General features: G+C 40.0%; 1 protein-coding gene across 39 annotated transcripts in view; it reads right to left on the reverse strand.

Annotated features, from left to right (window-relative positions):
* Positions 1–3,950: 3,950 nt before the first annotated feature.
* Positions 3,951–25,052, reverse strand: part of LMO7 (LIM domain 7) — a 178,155-nt gene continuing 157,053 nt past the window's right edge. For 34 of the 39 annotated variants that reach the window (XM_065581102.1, XM_065581100.1, XM_065581097.1 and 31 more), the window contains 10 exons: positions 24,760–24,864; positions 21,393–21,485; positions 19,275–19,738; positions 17,451–17,516; positions 14,977–15,029; positions 12,561–12,780; positions 11,248–11,553; positions 9,608–9,716; positions 7,860–7,962; positions 3,951–4,819 (listed from right to left, as the gene is read on the reverse strand). In XM_065581102.1, the coding sequence (XP_065437174.1) occupies positions 4,797–4,819; positions 7,860–7,962; positions 9,608–9,716; positions 11,248–11,553; positions 12,561–12,780; positions 14,977–15,029; positions 17,451–17,516; positions 19,275–19,738; positions 21,393–21,485; positions 24,760–24,864 (1,542 nt within the window). In that variant the 3' untranslated portion in view covers positions 3,951–4,796. The remainder of the gene's footprint in view (positions 4,820–7,859; positions 7,963–9,607; positions 9,717–11,247; positions 11,554–12,560; positions 12,781–14,976; positions 15,030–17,450; positions 17,517–19,274; positions 19,739–21,392; positions 21,486–24,759; positions 24,865–25,052) is intronic. The other 5 variants (XM_065581081.1, XM_065581080.1, XM_065581076.1 and 2 more) reach the window with 3 other exon arrangements.

Raw genomic sequence — 25,052 nt, forward strand, 5'->3', positions numbered from 1 at the left:
AACTTGCACTAAGTCCAGTCACCAGGTAATAGAGTCTGCTAAGCCTGGCCATTTGTTAGCAGACCCAGCAGTATGGCTACCTACCTCAGTATACATCCATACATTGTAAAGGTGGTACTTTTATTGGGGTTGTGTATATATACATACATACATATACGTACTGTTATAGACCCAGGTCAGTTGGTACAGCAGAGTAGTCGAATATATACTGGCCACTGGATAAGCAGTTTTCTGTTCCCTGACTGACCAGAGCAGGGGCTGCTCCAGACTAGGGTGGACACATGACTCCAATTAACAGGCAAAGAGTCAGGTGAGGATGTTAAGCTAATCTGAACACCTGACTCTAATTAAGGCCCCCTCTGATAGTATAAAAGGGTTCACTCCAGTCAGGCCAAATGGATCCAGAGGAGAGGAAGTGTGGCTGAAGGGGCGGGTAGTGAAGCCACCCTTAAGCCACTGGAAAGGGAGCCCTAAGGTAAGGGTAAAGAAGGCGTTGAGAGAGAGAGAAGCAGGGGAGCTGTGAGGAAGTGGCCCAGGGAAATGTAGCAACTCTGGCAGTGAAAGGTTGGCTACCAACAGCTGCTGCCATTAGGGTCCCTGGGCCAGAACCTGGAGTAGAGGGTGGGCCCGGGTTCCCCCCAACCTTCCACTACAGAAACACCTCCTGGGAGGGGAAAACAGGCCCCTGTCAGAACAGGAGACTAAACTGTTCTGGAACAAGCCTGTTGGGACAATAGAGACTGTGGGAATTCTCTCACCAACCTCCTTGCTGGCTTATGATGAAAAGGGCTCAGTAGACTGTACCCTAGCCCTAGAGAGAGAAGGGCTATGTGGAGAGTCACAGTGAGCCTCAGAGGCTAGCATAAACCACCTGGAAGCGCGGGACCCACGGGGACAAGGGCGGAACTCTGCCACAATACACATACACACACGCACTCGCCAGTTCAACTAAAAACATATACAATATTTCAAACTGCTCCACTTGGATTTTTTTTTTATTAATAGCTAGAAATACAATGTCACAATACATTTTTGGAACTGGCCATTAATAAATTTACGCTGATAAAAATCTTATTAGGATTATTTTTCATCTTTTGATGTCATATTTTACGTAAATGCTCCCCGACTGGAGACCATTATCAAGCTCCTCTGACTGTAGATCAGTTTCAGTGGCAAGATCAACTGCACATCGCAGTTCGTGCCTGGCACAGATACTAGTATAAAGCTGGCGCAGATCTAGAACTGGTGACTCTTCAAGTGAATCATGGTTTCTCAGACACTTCAGCAGCTGCAATGGTGGCAGCAGATTTATTTTCTACGGACATGGGGGTCCAAAAGTCCCACTGAGAATTGCCACTGCATGTCAAGTTCCCTCCTTTTCTTCAGCTCCCTTCTGTCTATCTGGTGGTTTTCCAGATAGAAGTTAAATATCCACTTGGTAGTTAACCTGGACACGAGCATCATCCTTTGAACTTAACATCCCACCTCCACAATACCAGCAGGTGGTAAGACGACTCAAGACTGCATGAGAGATTGCTGCTCTGTTTACGTGTGCACTGCACTGGGAGTATAACTGATTGCGGAAGCACATTAAGATACCGACTATGAAAGCTGCTATGTAAAACCAATTTTTATTCACCACTTAATCGCTACTTGCAATTCTTTTGCACTGAGATGTGTACACAGTTCCATCTCCCAGACAAAAAGCCATAGATACTTAGTCATCGGAAGATGACATTGGACTGTACTGCAAAACAGCAACAGTTTCAATTTGCTTTTCTCCAGGCTGTGATCACATGGATTTACTATTCTTCTTGCTGATCTATAGTGCGACCAAGCACTGGTTCCTGAGTAGAATATTAACAAGGAAGTAACATCAGTTTTAATTTCAAAAGATGATTTTAGGATTCTTCAGCTGATTAAAAACAGGCATTTTTCTTTCAAGTCAGTCTCATTTAAACACTGCCATCTTGTGTTTTAGCGTATATCCATTTTGCTAAACTTCAAAATTTGCCTTCCACTCCTGCACCAAATCCCCACAGCCCTGTACCTTTGTGGCCAAACCTACCCCTGCTGCTTATTGCAGGCAACAGACCCTCACCCACCCACTCCTGTAATAGACCCTTAAGCTCCGGCTGAGTTACTGAAGTCCTCAAATCATGGTTTAAAGACTTCAAGTTACAGAGAATCCACTATTTACTCCACTTTAAACCTGCACAAGACCCAGACCCCATGTTGCAGGTGAAGGCAGAAAAGACCTAGGGTCTCTGCCAATCTGACAGGAAAATTCCTTCTCGACTCCAAATACGGCAATCAGTTCTACAGTGAGCATTTTGGCAAGACCCATCAGCCAGACATCTGGGAAAGAATTCTCTGTAGTAACTCAGAGCCCTCCCCATCCTGTGTCCCATCACCGGCCATCAGGGGTATTTGCTACTAGCGGTCACAGACTGGCTACGTACCATTGTGGGCAGTCTCATCGTACTATCCCCTCCATAAAATTATCAAGCTCAGTATTAAAGCCAAATAGGTTTTTTTGCCCTCACTACTCCTCTTGGACGGCTGTTCCAGAACTTCACTCCTCTGATGGTTAGAAATCATCTAATTTCAAGCCTAAACTTGATCAGTTTATATCCATTTGTTCTTGTGTCAACATTGGCACTTAATTTAAATAACTCCTCTCCCTCCCTGGTATTTATCCCTCTGATATATTTAGAGAGAGCAATCATACTCCCCCTCAGTCTCATTTGCTCAGTTAGATTAACTGTTTCTTGTCAAATTTAGAGAGACTTCAAGTAAGAAATGCATGTAGATAATACAAGTTTTGGCTGGAGGCATTAGCTTCCACTTTCTTTCCTAGAAAAGGAGCATTTAATTGTAGAGATGGCTCCCTCAACCCATTCACAGAGGTAGAAGTTTTTAGCAATGGTAAAAATGTAATTTTGCAGAATCTGAAATGCCATACTATAAAAGAAAGTCAGATGATAAATTCAATTGCCTGAGTTTCAAATGGAAACTGTTTATTTAAAACAATACATAGTAAGATTTGTAAGCAATTATCTGGGTCAAGAACCAAACACAAGTTGAGGAAAAAGTTCAGTGAAGCTAGAATGTTGGTGAAGAAAGATAAATAGCACTTGATAAAATGGAGGAAAGTTACTGCCTAGATTTGTGCCAATCTGTTTCCCAGGCTCAGTTTAAGAAAATAGGCCAAGGCAGAATATTTAGTATAAAAGGTTACATCTCCTTTATTGAAGGATCCCTCCCCTGCTTCCTTCTGCTGCGGCCTCTCTCTCTCTCCACCGCCCTCACCCTCTCCTTATCCTACCTAAGTTCAGAGCCCAGTCAGATGTTGAAACATTTTGGGGGCTTGGACATGGGATTTGCTGCCCTTTGATGTGGTACTGCCCAAGACTTGAGTCTGTGCCTCCCTCCCCTCACTTTTTTTTGAGGCAACCCACCAAATGGTCAAAAAAATTGTGAGCCAAATCCTACATATTGTTGCACCTGCCATGGACTGTGCAGTATGCTTGGTCACAATATTATTTTTCTGTCACTTCGGGGTCATTGACAAAAAAAAATGTTGAGAACCACTGTTCACGATTGCATAGTACACGTTCCAGCAGAGTTCTCTAACGCAGCAGCAGCAATTTAATGAAGTTCAGGAACTATCTCTGAACAGCCTGGTGGCCCCAACAAAGCTTTTCAGCAAAGCTTCCAACTATCCTTAATTAACTAGCACATGTTATGCAACACACACATTCAGTCAGGTCACTTGTACTAAGTTTTGAAAAGAAAAAACAAATGGAGCTTGACGGGGGAAAAAAGCTACTACATTTAAATCTGGAGTAAGTGAAACAGGATATAGCAAGAAGTGAGCCACCAGTGTCCCTGTGCATGCATGGTGGTATTGTAAATATTAAACAAGAAATGTTTTACCAAAACAAAAATTCAAACAATCATATTTATTGTTTAGCAAATTCACCCTATGCACCATTCATGGCCCTGGATATTTTGAAAGTCAGGAAAGAGAAGGAAATACCTAATAAATGCAGCATCAGAACATTTATTTACAAATATACTGGAATTCAACAACAAAATAAATCTCCACTTTCTGGATTAACTTGTTTGAGGGGAAAGTGATAGTTATATTTTTCAATAATAAAGAAAAGAGAGACCCCTTTCCTCCAAACAGGTTCCATTGTTCTTATGCAGAACATTTGCCATCACCACTGAGCAAACAGACTATACTTTACTATTTGTATTTTATTTTCAAAAAGCAAACAGTTTTAGAAACCAGAATACAGAAAGCAAACGTTTTGGTGTACATTTTAATGCAGCTTCATATTATTCTAGAGAATTCACTTTGTAGCATATGTCAAAAATAAAGACAGCAATTACAAATACATATTTATATTAACTATTTCAATAGTGCTCATTTAAGAACATAAAAAACAAAATACCCTCTTCATATACCATTGGAAACTCTGCTAGTTGATTATCAGCCTCAAAAATGTTTTGAAGTTATTACTGATAAATGTTTGTTCTCCCTAGTGCTTTTAAGTACATTGAACTCAAAAAGTGAATGTGTTTTCCCCCAAGAGATTTCCTTCTTGTGATTACATTCTCATAAATAACTAAAGTTGAATGAAAGATACAATGCATCTTCTACATAATCTAGACAGGCAAAAATGTTACCCTTAAAAAACACAAACAAAATACATATTTATAAATCTACATCACCAGCAACCACCTCCTCTTCTATCTGCAACAATGGTTTCATATTTATGGCTGCTTCACATGGCGGTTGGCTGTCCAGCTGTTGGGGTTGGGGAGAAATAGAAAAAAAGTTTTAATTAAGGAAGAGTTTATTGGAGTATTTTAGTAAACGTAAGATACTGAGTTCCAAAATGCCTGTCAAAGTAATATCAATCAATCAATCAATATCTATTTGCAGTTCCCTTTTGCAAAAGGTAATTAACACAGCATCTAAATACAACAGGCAAACTATAATGAACAATAGCAACATTGGTTATACTGCGAGAGTAAATCTAAATTGCCATTTAAAACAAATGGATTTTCAATGGTGTATACAATCCACCCAAAAATATTTTAAAACTTGTTCAGTCAAAAATATTGGGGGGGTTTAGGGGTGGGAGTGGGACATGTTTTTATTTTTTGTCAAATAAACGTTTGCTAGATAGCTAAGCCCTTAACAATCACAAAACTTTTCAATTAACATGTAAAATATCCATCCAATACTCTGCTGCTTTTGCAATATTCAAAAAATATTACAAGTAAATATATTGTACAAAGTTGTTTATTTTACATGTCACTATCATAATCATCCTATAATTTACCATCCCAAGGTTCTTAACCAACCTTCTACCCAAATATATGAGGAAGAAAACAGGCCACTTTATAGCATGTCTGGAATTTTCACAAATTATAGGTTGTGACAGACCAAGAGGTACAGAAGAGACTAATCAATTCCAGAGTCAAGGCCCTTTTATAGAGAATGCACTATAAACAGCACTCATGTCTACAATGGGATGAGATCTAGCTCAAGTGCCTCCACTGATCACAACTGCTGTAACAACATACTGTGGGAAAGGCAGCTTCTCAAGTATCCAAGTCCAGAGAACTGGACTTATTAGGTTAAAAATCAAGATTCCACGTAGAAGCAAATTGATCTCCATTGCAGATCCAGGAGCCCTCTCCTCTAACTTACCCTCTCAATGGCTTAACATACACACTGAACTGGGTAACAAGTTAGAATCCTACAGTAAACCTACATGAGAGCTCCCTTGCCCCGAACTACCCTCTAGGTCTTTAAGAAGAGTGGAGAGGAGAGCCACTCCAGAGTAATTCTGTCCAGGGATGGCTACATGTCACCTCAGCTTTGTGGACCAGAATATTACAGGCAGATTTAAAAATTAGCCGGGGCACTTCATCCTCATCCACAGCAGCAAATTTTCAACCACCGCCACCACTCAAATACTGGCTAGCTGTAATCAAGAAAATCTGTGGATTCCAAATGCCAGTGTTATATCAGTTACACAGCAATTTTCCCCAAAAAGGGCAAGTGATCAAAGGTAAGTCAGCAAGAGCATATGTGACAAGAAATGGTTTCTTTTGCAGAGGCATCACAATTATTTTTCAAAAACAAGTGGCATCCCTTTACCTTCTCCAAACACATTAAAAAAAACAACCCAATCTGGAAAGGGTGACTGTAACAAGGGAACCAGTACTTTCTCCTTCCTCCTGCTTCGGACCTCACCCATCCAGAAAAGACCTGTGGGTTCAGCTCACAGCTTGTAGCCCAGGATATCCCCATTGCCTTCCAAACCTCAGTGAGCCATACAGACCAAAATTTAAATGGAAAAGCTGGAGTGTTTGTCTCTCTGTCATTCATTCTTAGAAACTGACACCCCTCTCAAAATTATTAATTTAAAGAAGTTTGGGTTTGCCACATAAAAGTAGTGAAATAGGAGACTCTGGGTAGAGAACTCTTCTCAGAATTAAGAAGTTGTCTAGCACTTTCTGCCTTAGCAAAGAAAAAATGCTTTTTATTCAAAGCACCAGCATGAAGCTCACTAAGTTAGAATTTTTGTAAATGGTAATAAAGAAAAAATTCTATATTGTATCCTTTAATTAAAACCTGCAATAAAATCAATCCACTGCTGATCTAATACTCCCAAATGAATAACCAATCATGAGGCTATAATTCAAGAGAGAGTAGCTTTGGAGATAGTAACCAACATCCTATAATTAGGATAAACTAATCATTTTCCTAGTATGTGCATAGATCAGTTTTATAAGTAGATGCAATTTTGCAACGTGACTGATTTGTTGTTTAGCGAACAGCAATGCCTTTAAAGCTATGCCCACACTGCAACCCAAAGGTGTTATTCGAGCACACTGCAGTCACAATAGCAGTGAAGCCACAGAAGCAAGGGCTGCAGTATGGGCTGTACACCCCATCCAGGACCACCCAAGTGGCTAGTCTGTGATTCTGTGGCTTCACTGCTGTTGTTAGTCAAGCTAGCTAGATCAAAGCTAGCTCAGATATGCCTACACATGCTGCAGTCACACTTCTGATTGCAGGGTAGCCATACCCTAAGGTGCCACTTTCCCAGATTTGTAAAGAATGAAGCATATCCATAACAACAGGGTGGTAAACCATTGCACAGTATGTTAAGGGAGTGGAGAGTGTAGCCAACAAAGAGAAACAGAAATGAAACCCTTATGAATCAATTCACTAATATTAGGGTTACCATACGTCCGGTTTTTCCCGGACATGTCCAGCTTTTTGGTCCTCAAATACCCGTCTGGGGGGAATTGCCAAAAAGCCGAACACGTCCGGAAAATGCCGGCATCCCTGTCCCAGTCCCCTGCTTACCTGAGCGGCTCCAGCAGGTTGCGAGCTGCAGGCGGATTCCCCGCTGCAGCGGCGGCTGTTGCTGCTCCCCCCAGACACCTCAGCTCTGTGCAGCTGAAGAGCGGAGCTGCCCAAGTGCTACAGGCTTCACGGTTTGCCGGGCAGCCCCCAGACCTCCAGACCCTGCGCCCCCAGCCGGGCGCTTCCCCTCTCTGTGGAGGGGGAATGCGGGGTGCTCAGGGGAGGGGACGGAGTTGGGGCGGGGACTTTGGGGAAGGGGCGGAGTTGGGGCGGGGCCAGGGTCCCGTGGAGTGTCCTCTTTTTTAAAACCTTAAATATGGTAACCCTAACTAATATACCAAGTTAACAAAGACTCTCATGTTTAGCGCTAAGTACAGCAGTAGGCAGACTCTAGGAGCCCCAGAGCAAAAGTAGAAAATAAAGTTTCCACACACTTATTATAGTTTGGTCTCCTTACTTTTAAATCTGACATAGCAGTCGTTGCAGAAGAGTTCATTGTTTCGGATCCTGACTTCAGCTCCTGAGTGTGAGCCCCCAAGGTCACGTGCACAAGCTGCGCACTGTATTAAACACCAATAATTAGCAACTTGTTACAAACACTGGGAGACAACATATTCAGAAGCAGCTTATAGTAAAAACCAGCGAAGCCTGAACCATAAACCCAAATTAGCAAAAGCAAACATACAATTTGCAGATTAAAATGCAGCCAACCAGAGGAGACATCATTTAAAGGTGATGACTAGCAAACTAAGAGATGCACATTCTAAACATATAAAAAAGAAATGATTCAGAGTTTAGCTCATGAAATCTTGTTTAAGCTTCAATTTCTCTGAAACAAAATTTTAAAAATGGCACAACATGAAATAACTTGTTCTTGAAACGGCAACAGCAATTTTGGCACAGAACATTTGTGTGTGCCACTTGCAGATTCCATGCAACACTCTCTGCTTTTCATTCTGTTACCTTGCTTTTCAAGACAGGAAGCATTTATGCCCAATTATTCTAAGTGTGTATGCATAATTTAAAAGAATTCTTGGGAGCTTCACATTGCTTCGTTTTGCCAAAACAGAATTCTTGCGCCCCTTTCTTATGCTAATATTAAAATGTTTAAGCATAGTGGGCGAACAACGCATTGCTATAGCGGGAACTAAGCAATAGCTCTCGAATCTCCAACTAAGCAGAGGGTGCACATGCACATATAAACCGCATGGTGTGTGGCTGGACTGTCTCTGTATTGCTGTTCATAATATGTGCATGATGGATTTAGAAAATAAAATGTTCTGTAGTCTTCAAGAGGGGTAGCCTCTGTTAAAAATGCGACAGTATGTTGGCATCTAGCAAGGGTAGCAGGAGAAAAAAAGGTTCTAGAATTAAGATATATTCATTCAGCTGTTCCACAGGGCCTTACACACATTCATAAAAGCCCTTATATAACATCTAAAATAATAAATTCAACTCTGCAGTACTTTGTTCAATGGTGCACTAATCCTAAAACAATTGCCTTTGGGAGAGATCATAATTCCTCCTATGTGCCAGTGCAAAAGGGTAATTCCTCTGTGCTGACTACTCATGTAGCAGGAAATAACATTGAGGAAAGGCAGTGGAGAGCCGCTTGTGTGGATTACTATTCTTCCTTCTATGCAGGTGTACAGAAGTAGGTGGGAGCCTTGGCTTGTTTCCCTACAATATGCCACCCAACTCAGCTGCCACAGATTACTTCTTCCCTTCAGCCTGGAGGGAACCAATGATCAGACACACTTAAGTCTTAATCTAGTTTCTCATCTATTCCTGGAGCAGTGCATCTATGTGTTGTCCTTTACTAAGGGGTTTATGGCAAAGTGGCAAGATTTTCAGAAGTGACCAGTGATTTTAGTAGACTCAATTTTTGGATGCCCAACTTGACACACCATAAAGTGGCCTGATTTTCAGAGGGCAGGTGGCTCAGCATTTTCTGAAAATGCCTTTTTTTAAAAAGTGAAAATTGAAGTGTAGATGTTAAAACTTTAATAACAATCCGAGGAGTAGTATTAAGGTGAATGCTTAATGCCTGTGGATAGGACTGTTGCATGGATATATGCATGTAGCACACAACATGAGTGCAGCATGTAGCATGTGATTAGTAGAGACTTTGCAACCAGAACTCCAAGTAGCCAGGCGTGCTCCAAGTTAGTTCCCGTTTCTTCACGGTGTTTCTCCAGCTCTCACCTTAAAACAACGTAAATGATAACAAAGACCAAGAGATTCGATGATCATGGCTGCTCCTTTGCCCAGAACGTTATTACAGTATGAACATATTTTCTTCCCACTGACTGACCTAGATACAGAACAAGAATGTGGCTCAGGTCCTCAAAACCACTTGAAAAGGTTTAAAATATAGACGAAAGTGATCAAGAGCATGATGTTATGAGAAAAAGCATTGAAACAGAGGACTGTGTGCTGCAGTTATGAATAGAAAATTAGGTTATCTGGAAAAAACATCAAAATTAATATGTAATTAAATCTGCAAGCTATAAAAATCTAAAATTTAAATTAGAAAAAAATGTACAGAAACAGACAAAACAAGAGAACATCAGATTTTATGTAGCATTCTTGCGCACTATTTTATGTTAAATGCTGGTTGAAGAAGAATTTAAAACAGATATTGCTATGCTTGGAAACTAGTGATACATAGTTTTTCAGATAAGAAATGAGACAGGAGCACAAAAACTATTATTAGGGCTACACTTTACTAAAACCTTTTCCAAGAACCACCCTCTGTAGCTTGTTAGATAACTGAAGTCTGGTTCTGGACATACATTAACTCCTTTGAACATGTACCTTATAGAGGTCAATTTCCATGGGCCAACCAGATTATCTGAAATCCAAAAATGGAAGAGAGAACAAGAGAAGCAGCCATTTTTAAAGGGGGCAATTTTCTTACACTATTAAAAAATTAAGTAGTCTAGCTTTTAAAAAAATCATCAATTTATCAAAATGTTCATGAATGCTAGAGCTAGGAAGGGTGAAGGAATGCTTTTGCAATGGTCTCATTACACCTATTGCATATAACTGTGTGTGCATGAGTTTCCAAAATCTTATATACACATTTGTTTAAAAAAAAGTTTTAAAAACCTGAAAGAGCACGGTTATCTTCACTCCAAAATAAACTATTACTTCCTATTCTGGATTAAAATAAATGGATTAAAAATTTTTTTTAAATGACCTACCCTACAATTACCCAGGATCACTATCCATGAACATTCCTGAGAGTTCCCTGAGACGATGTTGACCACATGTCAGCAAAAGAGATGTGGTCAATAAAATGTGGGTCTTAAAATTTTATGTATTTATTTTTTAAACAAAAGATTCTTGCAAAACCAATAAATGTCAGAAGTGATGTCTGGAAAGTACAAGGAGACTTTTATTATCATTTTTGTAACTCACAAATAATTTTCAGTTGAGTAACTAAAGATTTATTGCTTCACCTTCTCTTTACTACTGTAAGGCGGTAGCAACAAAGCCCTGGGAAACATTCTGAACAACTATGAGAAACATGAAAGTGATAACACTGTTCTTCTATGGTGCCTTTCAGCGAGATAACTCAAGGCACTTTTCAAATACTAAGTTTTACAACACTCCAGTGTGGAATATTATACAATATAATATCAACAATATAATTATACTGGTTTCACACACAATCAGACTCCAGTATTAAGAGATCAAGTAGCTTGTTTAAGATCAAAGCAAGCCATTGGCAAAGCTTTTACAAGACTCATTAGTTCCAACTCCTCTGCTGCAACTACTATGAGAGTGTCCATAGTTCAGCCAGCTATTTATAAATTTTCAACAGATGGGCAACTACTTACTTGTTCCGCTGCTGAGCTCCTGATTGGGAAGCAGAGGTAGGAGACTGAGCACGCGGTACAGAAGAAGGTGCTGAGGGGAAAGTGTGGGAAGAAGTGGCTGATCTTCCAGAACTGGCTAAAGGAGGTGCTACACTGGAGGAGGGGGTACGCATGTAAGCTCGGTTCGAAGTAGACACTAGTGGAGCAGCAGAGCGACCAAAATCTTGACTAGACGACAAAGATGTGGAAGAGGCAGATTGATTCGTCCAAGGTGGATGTCTCCATGAACTTGTTCTTGCGGAATCAAGATTATCTAAAGATTCACCTCTGAAATGTATAATTGTTATGTGCAGAATATTATTGCCCAGAAACATATCTTCTTATGAACTAAACCTTTATCATGCTTTGATTTTTCAAAAAGGAAATATTTAAGTTTTCACTTTACATAGGGTATGAAAATATTCACAGTATCTATTTTAAAGGTTGATTTTCTAAGCATAATTATTTTTGATAACCTGAATATATTATTATATTCCTTTATTAAAAATATTTGAAGTGGCAAACTATTTATCATAACTGGGCTTCACTAGTCTTGGGGGGAGAGGCGGGGGAAGGGGAAATGACCAAAGAAGGTGAGGGCTAAAGCACTAAAGGTAACAGCAGAACACACTTCAGTACAGCTTTATCAGAGTGAACCAAATCAAATTGTTTTTATTTAGTAATGACACCAGATAGTGGTGGTGTTTGTATTTTTCTCTATGGGATACCAGTTCTAAAATAGATCAATCCCTCCCCGCATTAGTCAGTCACATTGTTCAGAAACCAGCTGTTGGCACAACAACTATGACCTCATGACTGATATCTTACTGTTTCCTAAGTGACAAACCCAACGTTTAGACCCTACACAAGCAACATACACAGAAATTCTGAAGTTTCCTACAAGATATTTGTGTGTGTTAGAAATTACTGAAAATTATTCAGAACCTATATTTAAACTTTATTTCACAACAAATTAAATTACTGAGGTTCTCAAATACATGTGCAAATGACAAGGCACATTAATCATTAATTCACATTACTGGTACATCAAAGGAGAAATATGCAATTGAGGAAGTATTTACAGTCCACACAACAACACCTTTATACTCCGTACTTGCAAATATTTGATCTCAGCTATAACACAAGCAAGTTATACCCCACTATGTTGGGACTCAAATGAGCTCAAAATCTTTACTAGCTTTACAATCTGTGCTGCAAAGCAACGTTCGAGTGCCCAAAACTAAGTATTTATCTAGAGGCAAAGTTCAGTTTACAATTTTCAAAAAGAGTCCTACCTCTTCATTGTATTCTGGTGTAGATTAACAGGGTCCTTATGCACACTAGAACTACGCTGTCTAATCCAGCTGTTGTCTGTATGTAGTGATGTTTTCTTTCTCATTTCCTGAAGGATATGTTGTCTCTCTATTTCTGCTGAAGACGGGGCACGCTCTTTCTGAGACCCCTTCTGTGAATCACTGGCATTCCAAGACCTTTCCAAATATTTGTTGTTTGTACCTAATTTGAAAAAATACATACATCTGTCAAGTTTGAGGGAGATATAAAAGCTAAAATTAAAAAGCAAATAATTAAACTAGTGTTGCCATATCTGAAGCAACACATGCATCTTTGTGTTATTAATATTTGATGAAGTATAATTTCACCATTTTAGTATTGACTGCCATTACACAAGCAAATATTACCAGACAACATGCACATTAGAAGCATTAAAGATACCACCAGACAAAAAAGGAAATATCCAGTGTCAAGCCAGCAGTGAACTATCAAATATCCAAGTTAAAGCACAGAAGCAAGCATCAGGTATTCTGTACTTCTAGGATATAGTGCCAGAATGGGATAAGAGTTATTTTGCCCTTCCTCCCCTGCCCCGCAACATAAACATCCCTAGGCTGCTTCTTACAGATGTAGGCTTTTCATGTGACTAGTGTCAAATCAAGCAACAAATCATAATTTACAATGTGGCAATTTACAATTAAAAAAAATAAAATAGAGACAAGCAAAAACTGCTTATCAACCATGGTACAATGCCACACTACTTTTAAACAAATGGGTATTCCCTGCACTTTTAAGGTCAGATGAAAGCCAAAAAGATCCTTTGCTCTAAAAGCCTGAACTCCCCTCCCTCTTTGAAAGAGGCTTTTCTCCAATAATGAGATGGAAGCCTGCCAGAATACACAACTGCATCACAAGTTCCTTCTCCACTTTCAGAATATATAATCCACATCCCCTCTAATTATAGGAATTATTCCCTGTTCAAAATGTCAAATTTATTGTGTTTTAGAGGAGACAGTCTTGCTTTAAATGTATCTGCTTCAAACACACCCCTTGCTGGAAACATTTTATCTACTCCCTAGTTACTGGGATATCTAGCCATTGACGGAAAGGTCAAACTTCTGGTGTAAGGCATCCTTTGGTCCTTACTTGACATCTTAAAAAGGTAGAAGAAACAATGCCACTCTCCTCAAATGAACAGAATTACTAGTGTTTTAAAAAAAAATAAAAGGAAATCTGTTTTTATTCAGCTATTCTTTGTGCTAGGCCTACTTAAGTGAACAAAACAGTAAGTCACTTCAGTTTTAATATTCCCTCTTCTAATACTGCTTTGACTACAGATTTACTATTGGATTTATTGGTATTTATTAACATGTCAGATATTTCTGGAAGTCTAATCATCTCATTAGTTTTGGTGATTGAGATGTGATTTGAGAAAGTGATCTTCTTGCCAATTTGAGCTGCATTCCCACCTTGGTCTGGGTTAGCATGTTTCATCTGATAAACCATTTGTTTTCTTGTAGTCTCCAGCTCTGATTCTTTTGCCCTTTGCAGAGTCTTCCTACTTTGCTTTTGATTTAACTCATCTTGCAACAGCCATTGAGCAATACCACCTAGTGGTTTTCCATATTCACCTACAGTCATGTTTGCATACACAAACCCATTTATCACTTGTACAAAGTATTTTTTTTAAAGTAGCTTGTTGTATCTTCCATCCTACTGTCTTTAGTAAATCATCCACATTCCCTATACGCAAAGCAGATTATAAAATATCTAGAATATAATTTCTAAAGAGAATGCTATGTAATCTTATATTTTGGCAGCTCCTTAAGAAAACTGAAACCATTGTTATACCATCATGAAATCATCTCCAGTTGTTTTCATCCCATATATATATATACAGAGTAAATGTTGCAAAACAATTGTGTTAAAAGTATTGCCCCAGTGTTTGTAGCACTGAGTTTTGCTATTCCCAGTGCAAACGCACTGGCATAGTACATCTATTACCCCCATTAACCCCATTGTTTCTATATTCAATCTACCATTAAAATACAGCCTTACACATAACTGTTTAAAAGTATTAATGCACCATATAGATTGTGATTATAATAATGACTAATCCGTACCACTTTAAAATAAATTTGAACTAAAGTATAATCTTAGTAAAGCATCCATTCTGAATTTAAACACTGACTTTTGGATAATTTACCACATCCCTTAGATAATCTATTGCAGTGGTTAATTTTCCACACTACTAAAAATCTGATATAGTATGTTGTATACTTGAATTATGAGTGGCAATCAAAAATGTAATTGTTTTGACCTTCAAATATCTAGTTGCTGTAACGACCCTTCGATTGTATTCATGTTTTCATGCGGTTAATAATCAATTAAAGGTCTAATAGCAATTAAAGTGCTCACCATTTCTGCTTCTGGGGTAATCATCCAGTTCTGAAGTCGATCTGGATTTATTTCTATAAATACAGAAAACATGCATGAGTTGTATTATCATAGCACCCAAGAGCTCTGGTCATGGTGCAGGACACTTGTGTGAGGCACTCTACAAACACAGACCAAAAAGATGGTCTTGCCTCAAAGAGCTTACAATTTAAGTACAAGACAAGATATAACAGATGGATAGACAGATAGACAGACATAGGAGAGTACAAGGAAATAATGAGGCAACACTAGTCAGCATTGACAGGCTGTGGTCTCAGCACACCAGCAGTATAAGCTATTGTTATTTAGTACTTATCTTGCAGTAATTCCCAAAGTCCTCGATTACAGAGTGGAGCATCATTCTCCTAGGTGCTGTACAAATATTTGAAAACATGGTCCCTACCTCATTCCCCTAGATCATTAGACTGGAATATCAATGAAGATCAGACACAGTGCAGCATACCAGTCTAAGGAGGACTATTTCAATTTTTGGGGTGCATGCTTATATTTTTAAGTTTGTTACATGGTGATGTACTTACCACTTCCTAGTTTGGAAGTGTTATTGCAGCTGAAAGAAAAGTATGGCCTTACATGCTACCTGAGGATGTTTCTTGGCAAATCCTTGTGGTTCATTGATCCTATCATGCAGGGGAAAGTGCTTATGAGTTTTAGCTGACAAAAGTGATCAGATGCACAAGAAAATGAATAGTAGGCGAAAGCGTTCTGGCTACCCGGTGTGGAAGTTAACATAGCACCTGGCTGCTGTATGCTTAGCTCGAGCTCATGAAAGTGAGGCTCTGACTGTACATAGAAATATGCTGTTTATTTAGAAAAGGAACAAAGAGCTCATTTCTTGGACAGCAGCTTCAATATTTAAACTACTGATGGCTGTTACAGCAGCATCACTGTATGCATTCACTACCCAGTGCAAAATGAGTCTATCGTATTAAACCAATACGGCCTTTGCATGCAATATTCTTAATTGTATACAGTTTCCTGCTCTCCATATTAATTGTTTGCCCTAACATAGTCTGACCGATCAGTTCTTGCACTGGTCAAGAGCTGGTGTTACAAATGCTCAACTGCATATAGAATCAGTTACAACAGGGAACAAGGAAGCTAGACCTGGTCTTATGCCTCTAGCACCTTTGGCCTCTCTCCATGCCTCCACAGCATGACCATTTGGTGCAAAAGCCCTCACCACTTTCGGAGGGCAGAGCACTAAGAGGATAGAATACCCATCAGTAGACCGTGGCGAAATATTCTGGACAAATAGTTTATTTGCCAAAAAATGCAGTTTTGGTCAATCCAAAACTATTTGTCAATTTGACAGGAATTCACTAAATAGTTTCAGCCAATTTTTTTTCCAGGATTTAAACACCATTCACAAAATGGGGAGGTGGGGAAGAAGAGGAGAAAAGGAGGAAGAAGAGCTAGTGGTAGTCCTCCCATATAACCGTTAGCCCTGGGCGAGGGTACTCATCTAGGAGGTGAGACACCCTCCATCCCCCTTTCTATTGAAAGTGGAGAAGGGATTTGAACTGAACCTCCAACCTCTCAGAAGAGTGCCATAATGATTTTTGATTCACCAAAAAAATTCAGAATTTTAAGTTTTGATTCAACAAAACCTGAATTTCATTTTCCAGTTTTCAGAACTGCTAGCGAATTAAAAAAAAAATCATTTATGTGCTCAGTTCCATGCATTAGATGCACCATCTCAGGTCTTGGAGTTTCTTCTTGTGACATCACAAGTGCCATACTTATTTCTATTGAAAGAGTGGACTAATTGCTGAAAAAGGTATACAGATGACTCTTACAATCAACTGTGGGGTACTATTTGAATTAATGTTGGATGGGATAGTTATGGATAGAAGATATTTTTACAGAAATGGGGAATTTAGTACTTTTAGGATTATTCCAATAATTAAAAGGGAAAGAAAATACAACTGTGCATTAAAATGAACCAATGCACTGTTGAAAAAAAAGAAAATAGGCAAAGTTTAAAAAAGGGAAAACTAAAAAGATGTGTACCATCTTCCTGATAATTTTGTACTTTCACTATATCCCTCCTTTCCCTGCTTATCTTTTATGTTGCACAATTTTCTGTGTGGGAACCATGCCCTAGCTTGTATAACACATTATGACACAACCACTGTAATAGCTGAGATTGTTTTCCAGTGTCATCAGTCCATTCCCACTCACACATTCACCTCCTTACACTTCCTGGCTTTCTTTATATAAAGATGTTCTATGTTACAAACTGAGCATGGCTTAAAGAAACTAGGTGGCCAAAGCTCCTGTAGGTGAAAGCATAGCACAAGGACTGCAAAACAATATTGCTGGTAAGGACTCTAAACTGCACCACACCAAAATGGTTAAAATTTAATGTCAAATCCAAGGCTCTGTAATATAAAGATGAAATTCTAACCTGCCTGGAGATTCAGTATCATACTAACCTGTCAGCAAGGAAGTGGCCAGATGGATCTTCAAAGTTTTTAGATATTTCATAATGGTCATAATGTCTATAAGCAAAAAATAAAATACAATAAAATATATGAAATAAAGTGAACTAAGTAAATATCAAACCCACATTGGGAAGAGATGAAGAAATAAGGTACAAACAACAGATCCCAACATGTAGACAGCAAACTGAAATTCTAGGAGACTCAGCTCCTGTTTCAGTTAGAAATGAAGTTGCATGACAGATACAGCTTTCAAAGATCTTTATGAAGCCAGTCAGACCTACTGTCTGTAAATGATTTAATTATTAACACTGATACCAAAGCGTTAACATTAGAGGAATATGTATATCTATATGAATACAGCTTTTTGGGGCAGGGGCCATGTCTTCATACATGTTTGTATAGTGCCTAGCACAATGAAGCTACCATTCCAATTGGACCAGAAAGTGTTGTTAATATTGTTAATACATTTAAAGTCCTACTTCAGCAAAGCAGTTTGCACATGCTTAAGCCCAACCCTGTTTGGCAAATCCTTAAGAGCGCGCGCACACAAAAAATTGTTTCTCTGATATTTTAGTGAGAGTGGCACTTCTGTGTTACTTGTAACACTAGAAGGTAAAACATTTTCAGAAAGGAATGTTATTTATAAGTTAATGTGTGTCCCTTCCTCCTGCTGTCTTTACTCTTTAAAATAGACTGCTGAAAAAGGTAGTGGAAAGAGATTGTCTGAAATAAATAGATTTAGACTAGGTATTTCTAAAATGCTATGGTATCTAAGCCAATATAAATTATCTCAGATACTGTAGTACAGGGATCAGCAACCTTTGGCACGTGGCCAGTCAGGGAAATCCGCTGGCGGGCTGGAACGGTTTACCTGCAGCGTCTGCAGGTTCAGCCGATTGCAGCTCCCACTGGCCGCTGTTTGCTGTTCCAGGCCAATGGGGGCTGCATGAAACAGTGCGGGCTGAGGGATGTACTGGCCGCCACTTCCCGCAGCCCCCATTGGCCTGGAACCATGAACTGCAGCCAGTTGGAGCTGCGATCAGCCGAACCTGCGGACGCTGCAGGTAAACAAACCATCCGGCCCGACAGCGGATTTCCCTGATGTGCTGCGTGCCAAAGGATGCAGATCCCTTTATTCCACAATTAATAGAAACATATTGCTGTGCTGGTCAAACCACTACAAGATAACAGTAGTAAGTGTTTGATTTAGGAATGCAGACATGCAGCTGGTAGGAAATAATTAACTCAATATTTCATTATAAATCTGTACAGATGTGTTGAACCACAGACAATGCAAATTCCCCATTAATGCTACATATTTTCAATAGAGCTAGGTGATAACCTCAGAAGTTTTCATGGTAAATTTTCAAGTTTTTGGCCCAGCTCTTATCAGTCACCATGTTCACTTGCGTAAACCCTTTTGAACAAAAACCTACGAAAGCAAATAAAACTAATTTTGTTAAAAGACAAAACCACCAGCTTTAATTATGGGCCTGATTCTATCACACCCTTACAAACAGTGAATAGCACTTTACTCTGACACTCAGTGGGATGATGAGTGAAATAAGGTATCACTCAATAGAAGCAAGGATGATAGACCCTTATGTTTGACTGAGATACAAAATGCGTATTGGTAGTGTAATGAGACAGGTTTAGGTTGTCACAGAATGCATTCTGCTTAGTGACTTCATGTCTCTTTTCTCTTGATATTCACAGAAACATATGTTTAATATGCACATGCTTCAGGATATCTGCATTATCTTTGAAAATATACTTTTGAAAAGTAAATGCATCTCTCCCATTGAGTGCGCCAACCTTCGGTATTGGGGCATCTGCATTGGTATCTCCCTTTCTTTTTCCATGCGCCGCTTCTGCTCCTCGGCCTCAGCCTCGGCCCGCCGCTTCTGCTCCTCGGCCTCGGCCCGCCGCTTCTGCTCCTCGGCCTCGGCCCGCCGCTTCTGCTCCTCGGCCTCGGCCCGCCGCTTCTGCTCCTCGGCATACTGTTGTTCCTTTTCTTTCCACTCTCTTTCAAGCTCTAGTTCTTGGGCTTTCCTTTTTTGCTCCAAATGCAGGGCTTTTTCCTCTTGAAGTCTCCTTTCCTCCTGGAGTCTCTGTCTTTCCATTTCCTTCTCTTCCTCATTCTGCTGCTGTTCCTCCCATTCATGTCTTCTGCCTCCTTCGGGAGCATCAGTGTCTTCTCCCATGTTTGTTCTCCAGCTAGAAATAGGTGGTGCATGTGCAGTTACCGATACTGTGTTTAAGGTTAGGACAGTCGGCTCCTGTAGGAGAGGGAAATAATGGTTTTAGAAACACGATAGCACAGGCTACCTATTTAGGAAACGTTTTATTTTGTGACCAGGGACTTGAGGGGAAGGATCTCAGGGGACTCTCGGTGGCAACAAAGAGTGTGCTTCTTAGTTTACGCTTAAGGGATGTCTACAAACAGTCTTCTAAAGTGAGAAGTTCCATTTTATTTGCTAGCCTTGATTACCCCTTTGCTTAGTCTTTCCAAAAGCGTCTGCAGCTTTTATTTTTTAAACCACCTTTATGCATGGAACACCCAACCTATGCTGATGCTTCAGGCCATTCCTTCTCCTCTTAAGTCCCTACTGAAAACTCGTTTCCTACACAATTTTCACAATAAGTAAGTTAGTGAATATTCACTCACTTTTTTCCTTATTTTACAGGTTTTTAGAAACAACCTTAAGTGAACGACAGTGAGCACATATCTAAACTCAGTATCCATGTTAACTGTAATGATGTAACCCTCATCCTTCAACATCCCTCAACATCTAAAATTTAAGAACATAATGGCCATACTGGGTCAGACCAAGGTCCATCTAGCCCAGTATCCTGTCTTCAGACAGTGGCCAATTCCAGGCACTTCAGAGGGAATGAACAGAACAGGCAATCAAGTGATTCATCCCATCATCCATTCTCAGCTTCTAGCAGTCATTTCTGACATTCTATTTTTATATGCACTCCTCTGAGAAAGGTCTTTGAATGGTTTGTTTCCATGCAGGAAGCAAAATAACCCTTTCAAATGAAGGACTAACATGTTAGCCCAGATCACACTCCCAGCACTTATGGTTTAAAACAAAAGGTCTTTGTGCGGCTCATAGTGAAAGACTTAACAGCTTAATTGAGGGACACCAGTCTTGCTGTTTAAGTTATATGAGCTTTAGATTTGTTTTGCTTTCCTGTTTACCACTGTATAAGTATAAAGACGCTCGCTGGTACATCTGAAGGAGGAGGGAGGAAGTGCTCCCTGAGCTGATACAGGAACAGAGAACAATGATGCCTCTAAAGCATCTGGACACCCAGAATATAGCCTGTCCAGCTGTAGAACAGACTACAGCTGCAGTAGGAAGCACCTAAAGAAACTAGACACACTCTTGACATTTTAAGATATATGGAAGACTTTCATCAGCAAGACTGTAGTTGATTTCTTCTCTAAATTCTTCAGAGGTAGGATGGCTCAGCCTTAAGACCACAATTTAACAAGGTACTTAAGCACATGTCTTAATTTGAGTATGGAATAGTCCTAGGGACTTCAGTGGGACTAGTCATAGGCTAGAAGTTAGGTACATGCTTGATTACTATGCTGAATCAGGGCTGAAGTTGGTCATTTTCACTCTGGTCACAATGATATTGTATAAGTTGGTAACTGGCTTATAAAACAAAACATTTCTTCTGTTCATACAGCTTAGCTGCATGTTGTCCTGCTGTCTTGAATGAGTCTAAACCCAACTGATCACAAAAGTAAACCACCAACTTTGTACAAAGTTATCTTTATTTTAGGAGCATTTATTCTCTGCATTGGGCAAATGAGAAAGCAAAAAAGTCATTTGCATATTTAAATACCTACTTCTGCTATTGCTCAAAAAAGGAATCATGAGAAACTTGAAAGGTGAACGAACACGCATCGCCTACCTCATCTAAATATTTGGAACTCTCTCTTTCTGCTTCTTGCTGAGCCTGTAGCCATTCTTCCCGCAATTTCTCCTGTTCACGTTTGTATTTCTCCTGGTGAGAAGAGTCACGGATTATATTAAAAGTAAATAAAAGTGACAGGAAAACACGACCGTCCTCATTTGTATTAAAATATTTGTTTTAAAAATAACTTTGTGCAAAGCAGTATGTCAAGTATAATAAAAACATAAGCAGCACAGAATTCTAATAGATCTCAGGTGGCGAAATCCTGACCCTAATGAAGTCAAAGGGAATTTTACCATTGACTTCAGGGGAGCCAGGATTTCACCCTAAGCCTCAGAAGACTCACCAACCTATTACATTTCCTATCTTATGATTTGTTTTTGGTTTAGCTATGAAGTTACTTCTATTAAGCTACAGTAATATCAATCTTAACTATTTATCACAGGACTAAAAACTTTTGCGTTGGTTACAAGTTAGTAATTAGGTTCCTAAAAAAAAAAAATCACTAATCATTTATTGGACCAACTTACCACACCCACCTTGTGACTGATTATTTATTAATTATTATTATTATCTCCAGAAGTACCCAAAATGCGATTGGCATGGTACAAACACCTAGAGAGGCACAGGCCTTGCCTTGGAAAGATGAAGGGTAGGAAAACTATATACACACACAAGTAATATATATATATATATACACACACAGTTTTGTTTTCATGTTGGGTTCATCATCCCCCTTAACAGAGCTTCTGCGGGTTAAATTATACTCAGTTCAACCAATAATCTTTGGATGGTTAATGAATTTGCACATGATACTGAGGATGTAATTTGAAGATAATGAGGTTGTACATGTTTATTGAGAGCAAAGGCCTCGATCCAGCAAAGCACTTAAACACACCACAACTTTACGCACAAGTAGTGCCATTCAGTTAATTTCACTTGGACTACTCACACGCATTACTAAACTGAAGTCTATAATTTGCCCTGAAGAATCTCTCTTACTTGTGATGCGTGGAGACGGAAATATTAGGGTTGCCAACTTTCTAATTACACAAAACCGAACACCCTTGCCCCATCCCACCCCTTCCCCGAGGCCCCGCCCCAACTCACTCCATCCCCTCTCCCTCCATCACTCGCTCTCCTCTACCCTCACTCACTTTCACCAGGCTGGGGCAGGAGGTTGGGGTGAGGGAGTGGGGTGAGGGGTTCAGGGTATGGGAGGGAGCCCTGGACTGTGGCAGGGGGTGTGGGCTCTGAGGTGGGGCTGGGGATGAGGGCTGGGGCAGTGGGATGGGGTGCGAGGAGAGGGTGATGGGTGTGGGCTCTGGGAGGGGACTCAGGGATGGGCAGGGGGTTGGGGTGAAGGCTCTGGGGAGAAGTTTGGGTGTGGGGGGGCTCAGGGATGGAGCAGGGGGTTGGGGTGCAGGCTCTAGGAGGGAGTTTGGGTGCGGGAGGGAGTTCCAACTTGAGGCAGAGGGTTGGGGTGTAGGAGGGGGTTCGGGATTCAGGCTCCGGCCAGGTGGTGCTTGCCTCAGGCAGCTCCCAGTCGGTGGCACAGTGGAGCTAAGAAAGTGGGGCTCCCTGCCTGCACTGGCTCCGCATGGCTCCTGGAAGCGACCGGCATGCCTGGTTTGTAGGTAGAGGGGCAAGGGAGCTCTGTGAGCTGCCCAGGCCTGCAGGTGCCACCCGCACAGTTTCCATTGGCCACAGTTCCTGGCCAACGGGAGCTGCAGAGCTGGCACTTGGGACGGGGGCAGTGTACAGAGCCCCCATCGCTGCCCCTGCGCCTAGGAGCTGGACATGCTGGCCACTTCTGGGAGCCATGAGAAGCCTGCCTTAGCCCCACTGCACTGCCAACTGGACTTTTAGCAGCCCGATCAGTGGTGCAGACTGTACCTACCAGGGTCCCTTTTCGACTAGGCGTTCTGGTCAAAAACTGGACGCCTGGCAACTGTAGGAAACCTCCCAGCTTAATGCCAAAGCCCAGCCTGGATATGCAGGACTAGCAATTAGAAAAAGTATTGCTTTTGTTCATTCACTGACATTCTCACAAAGCCGTTTTTAGAAAGCCTCTTTCAATGGGGAAGGAAAACAAACTAAGTTAAGACTACTTTAACAACAACTTTTTGTAGCCCTAAATATTTAACACTCTCTAAAGCTGGCCATAAAGAACATGAAGCCTATTTTCTCCTTTTTTTAAAGAGAGGTTAGAAGTGCCCAAGTCACTCTATTCTCTGAGCCTCTACACCTCTCTTGAGAGTGACTGGTCCACTGCTATCCCGAAATATTAGGCTATACAACACCAAGTTATCACAGATGCATAATTCCCAATACAAACCATTGTTGGAAAAATTAGTACAATAGTAGCTGTCTTTTTTGTTTTAATACATATTACTAGTATCCTAGTCCAGATAAAATATTATATTCCATTCCTTAATTTTCTATTGTGACTGACAACCAAGAAAACTGGAAGTGAAGGTCACCTATTATAGAAAAATAAAATTTTAATCAAAACTAATGAAGACCAAAAGATATCCTGTATGGTCCATGCACAGCATTTAAAATTATGCTTAGTTTGGCAAACTACAAATATGTATGAACTGTTCTTAATATTTATAAGAAGGCTCATTTTAATTAAAAATTAATTGTAGATTAATTGTAAACAAATCATTCTGAAATCAATTTGCTGGGTTATAGACCTGTAAGTAGAGCTGGTTGAAAAGCCATTTCTTTCTAGTGAAAATTATGAAAAAAAAAATCATTCAAAGTTGTTTAATTGTTTTGCAGGGAAAATTCAAAACAAAACAATGTACATCACATCAACATTTTGTTTCAATTCACCTTTTGAAACAGTACATTTTGATTTTCAGTTTTGGGATTTTTGGTGCATTTTCCCCTCAGCCTCTCCCTCCCCCCCTTTTTTTTTTATTTGCCACTGACTGCAATAAAACCCTGATCATTATTATTCCCCCCCTCCCCCTTTTTCCGCTCTAACTTTTCAAACTCTCTAAATTTGGAAAAGTTACAGAGTGACAAAAGGAAAAATGAAACTAACTCTGCTATTGTGTAACTTTTCCAGAATTGGATAGGTTCAGAAAAGTAGGCCATCCAAAGTCTAATATTAATAATTGTTAATACTTCTGCTGCTTTTATTCATAGATCTCACAGCACTTTAGAAACTTGAATGAGTGGAATTATTGTACAAATGGGAGAAGTGAGGTGCACAGAAGTGAAACCACTCATCCAATGTTATACAGCATCTCTGAGGCAGAGCTGGAAACAGCCTAAGTCTACTGAATGGCAGTCCGATATCCTTCCCTCAGTCAAGGGAATCCCTGTCTAGGAGTATGTAGTTAAACTGTACCTGAAGTAAACGTTCCTGTTCTTTCTGCCATTTTTCCTGTCGTTTCCTCTCTTCTTCTTGGTCCCAAGTCCAACGACTAGGAGCATTAATAGATGGAACTGGGAGCTAAAACATCACAAAAAGAGGATGATTAATCCACTGTCATTTTAAAAACACATTTTTAAAAGCTAGATACAAAAACATTTACGAACCTTAGTGCAGTAAGAACCTACACACTAACAACAGTTAAATTGTAACCATTATTACGAGCTTTAAAAAAGGTTTATTCAGCAATCTGGATAGGTTTCTGACCA

The sequence above is a fragment of the Chrysemys picta genome, chromosome 1 (genome assembly GCF_011386835.1).
Source record: "Chrysemys picta bellii isolate R12L10 chromosome 1, ASM1138683v2, whole genome shotgun sequence".
NCBI classification, from domain to species: domain Eukaryota; kingdom Metazoa; phylum Chordata; order Testudines; family Emydidae; genus Chrysemys; species Chrysemys picta.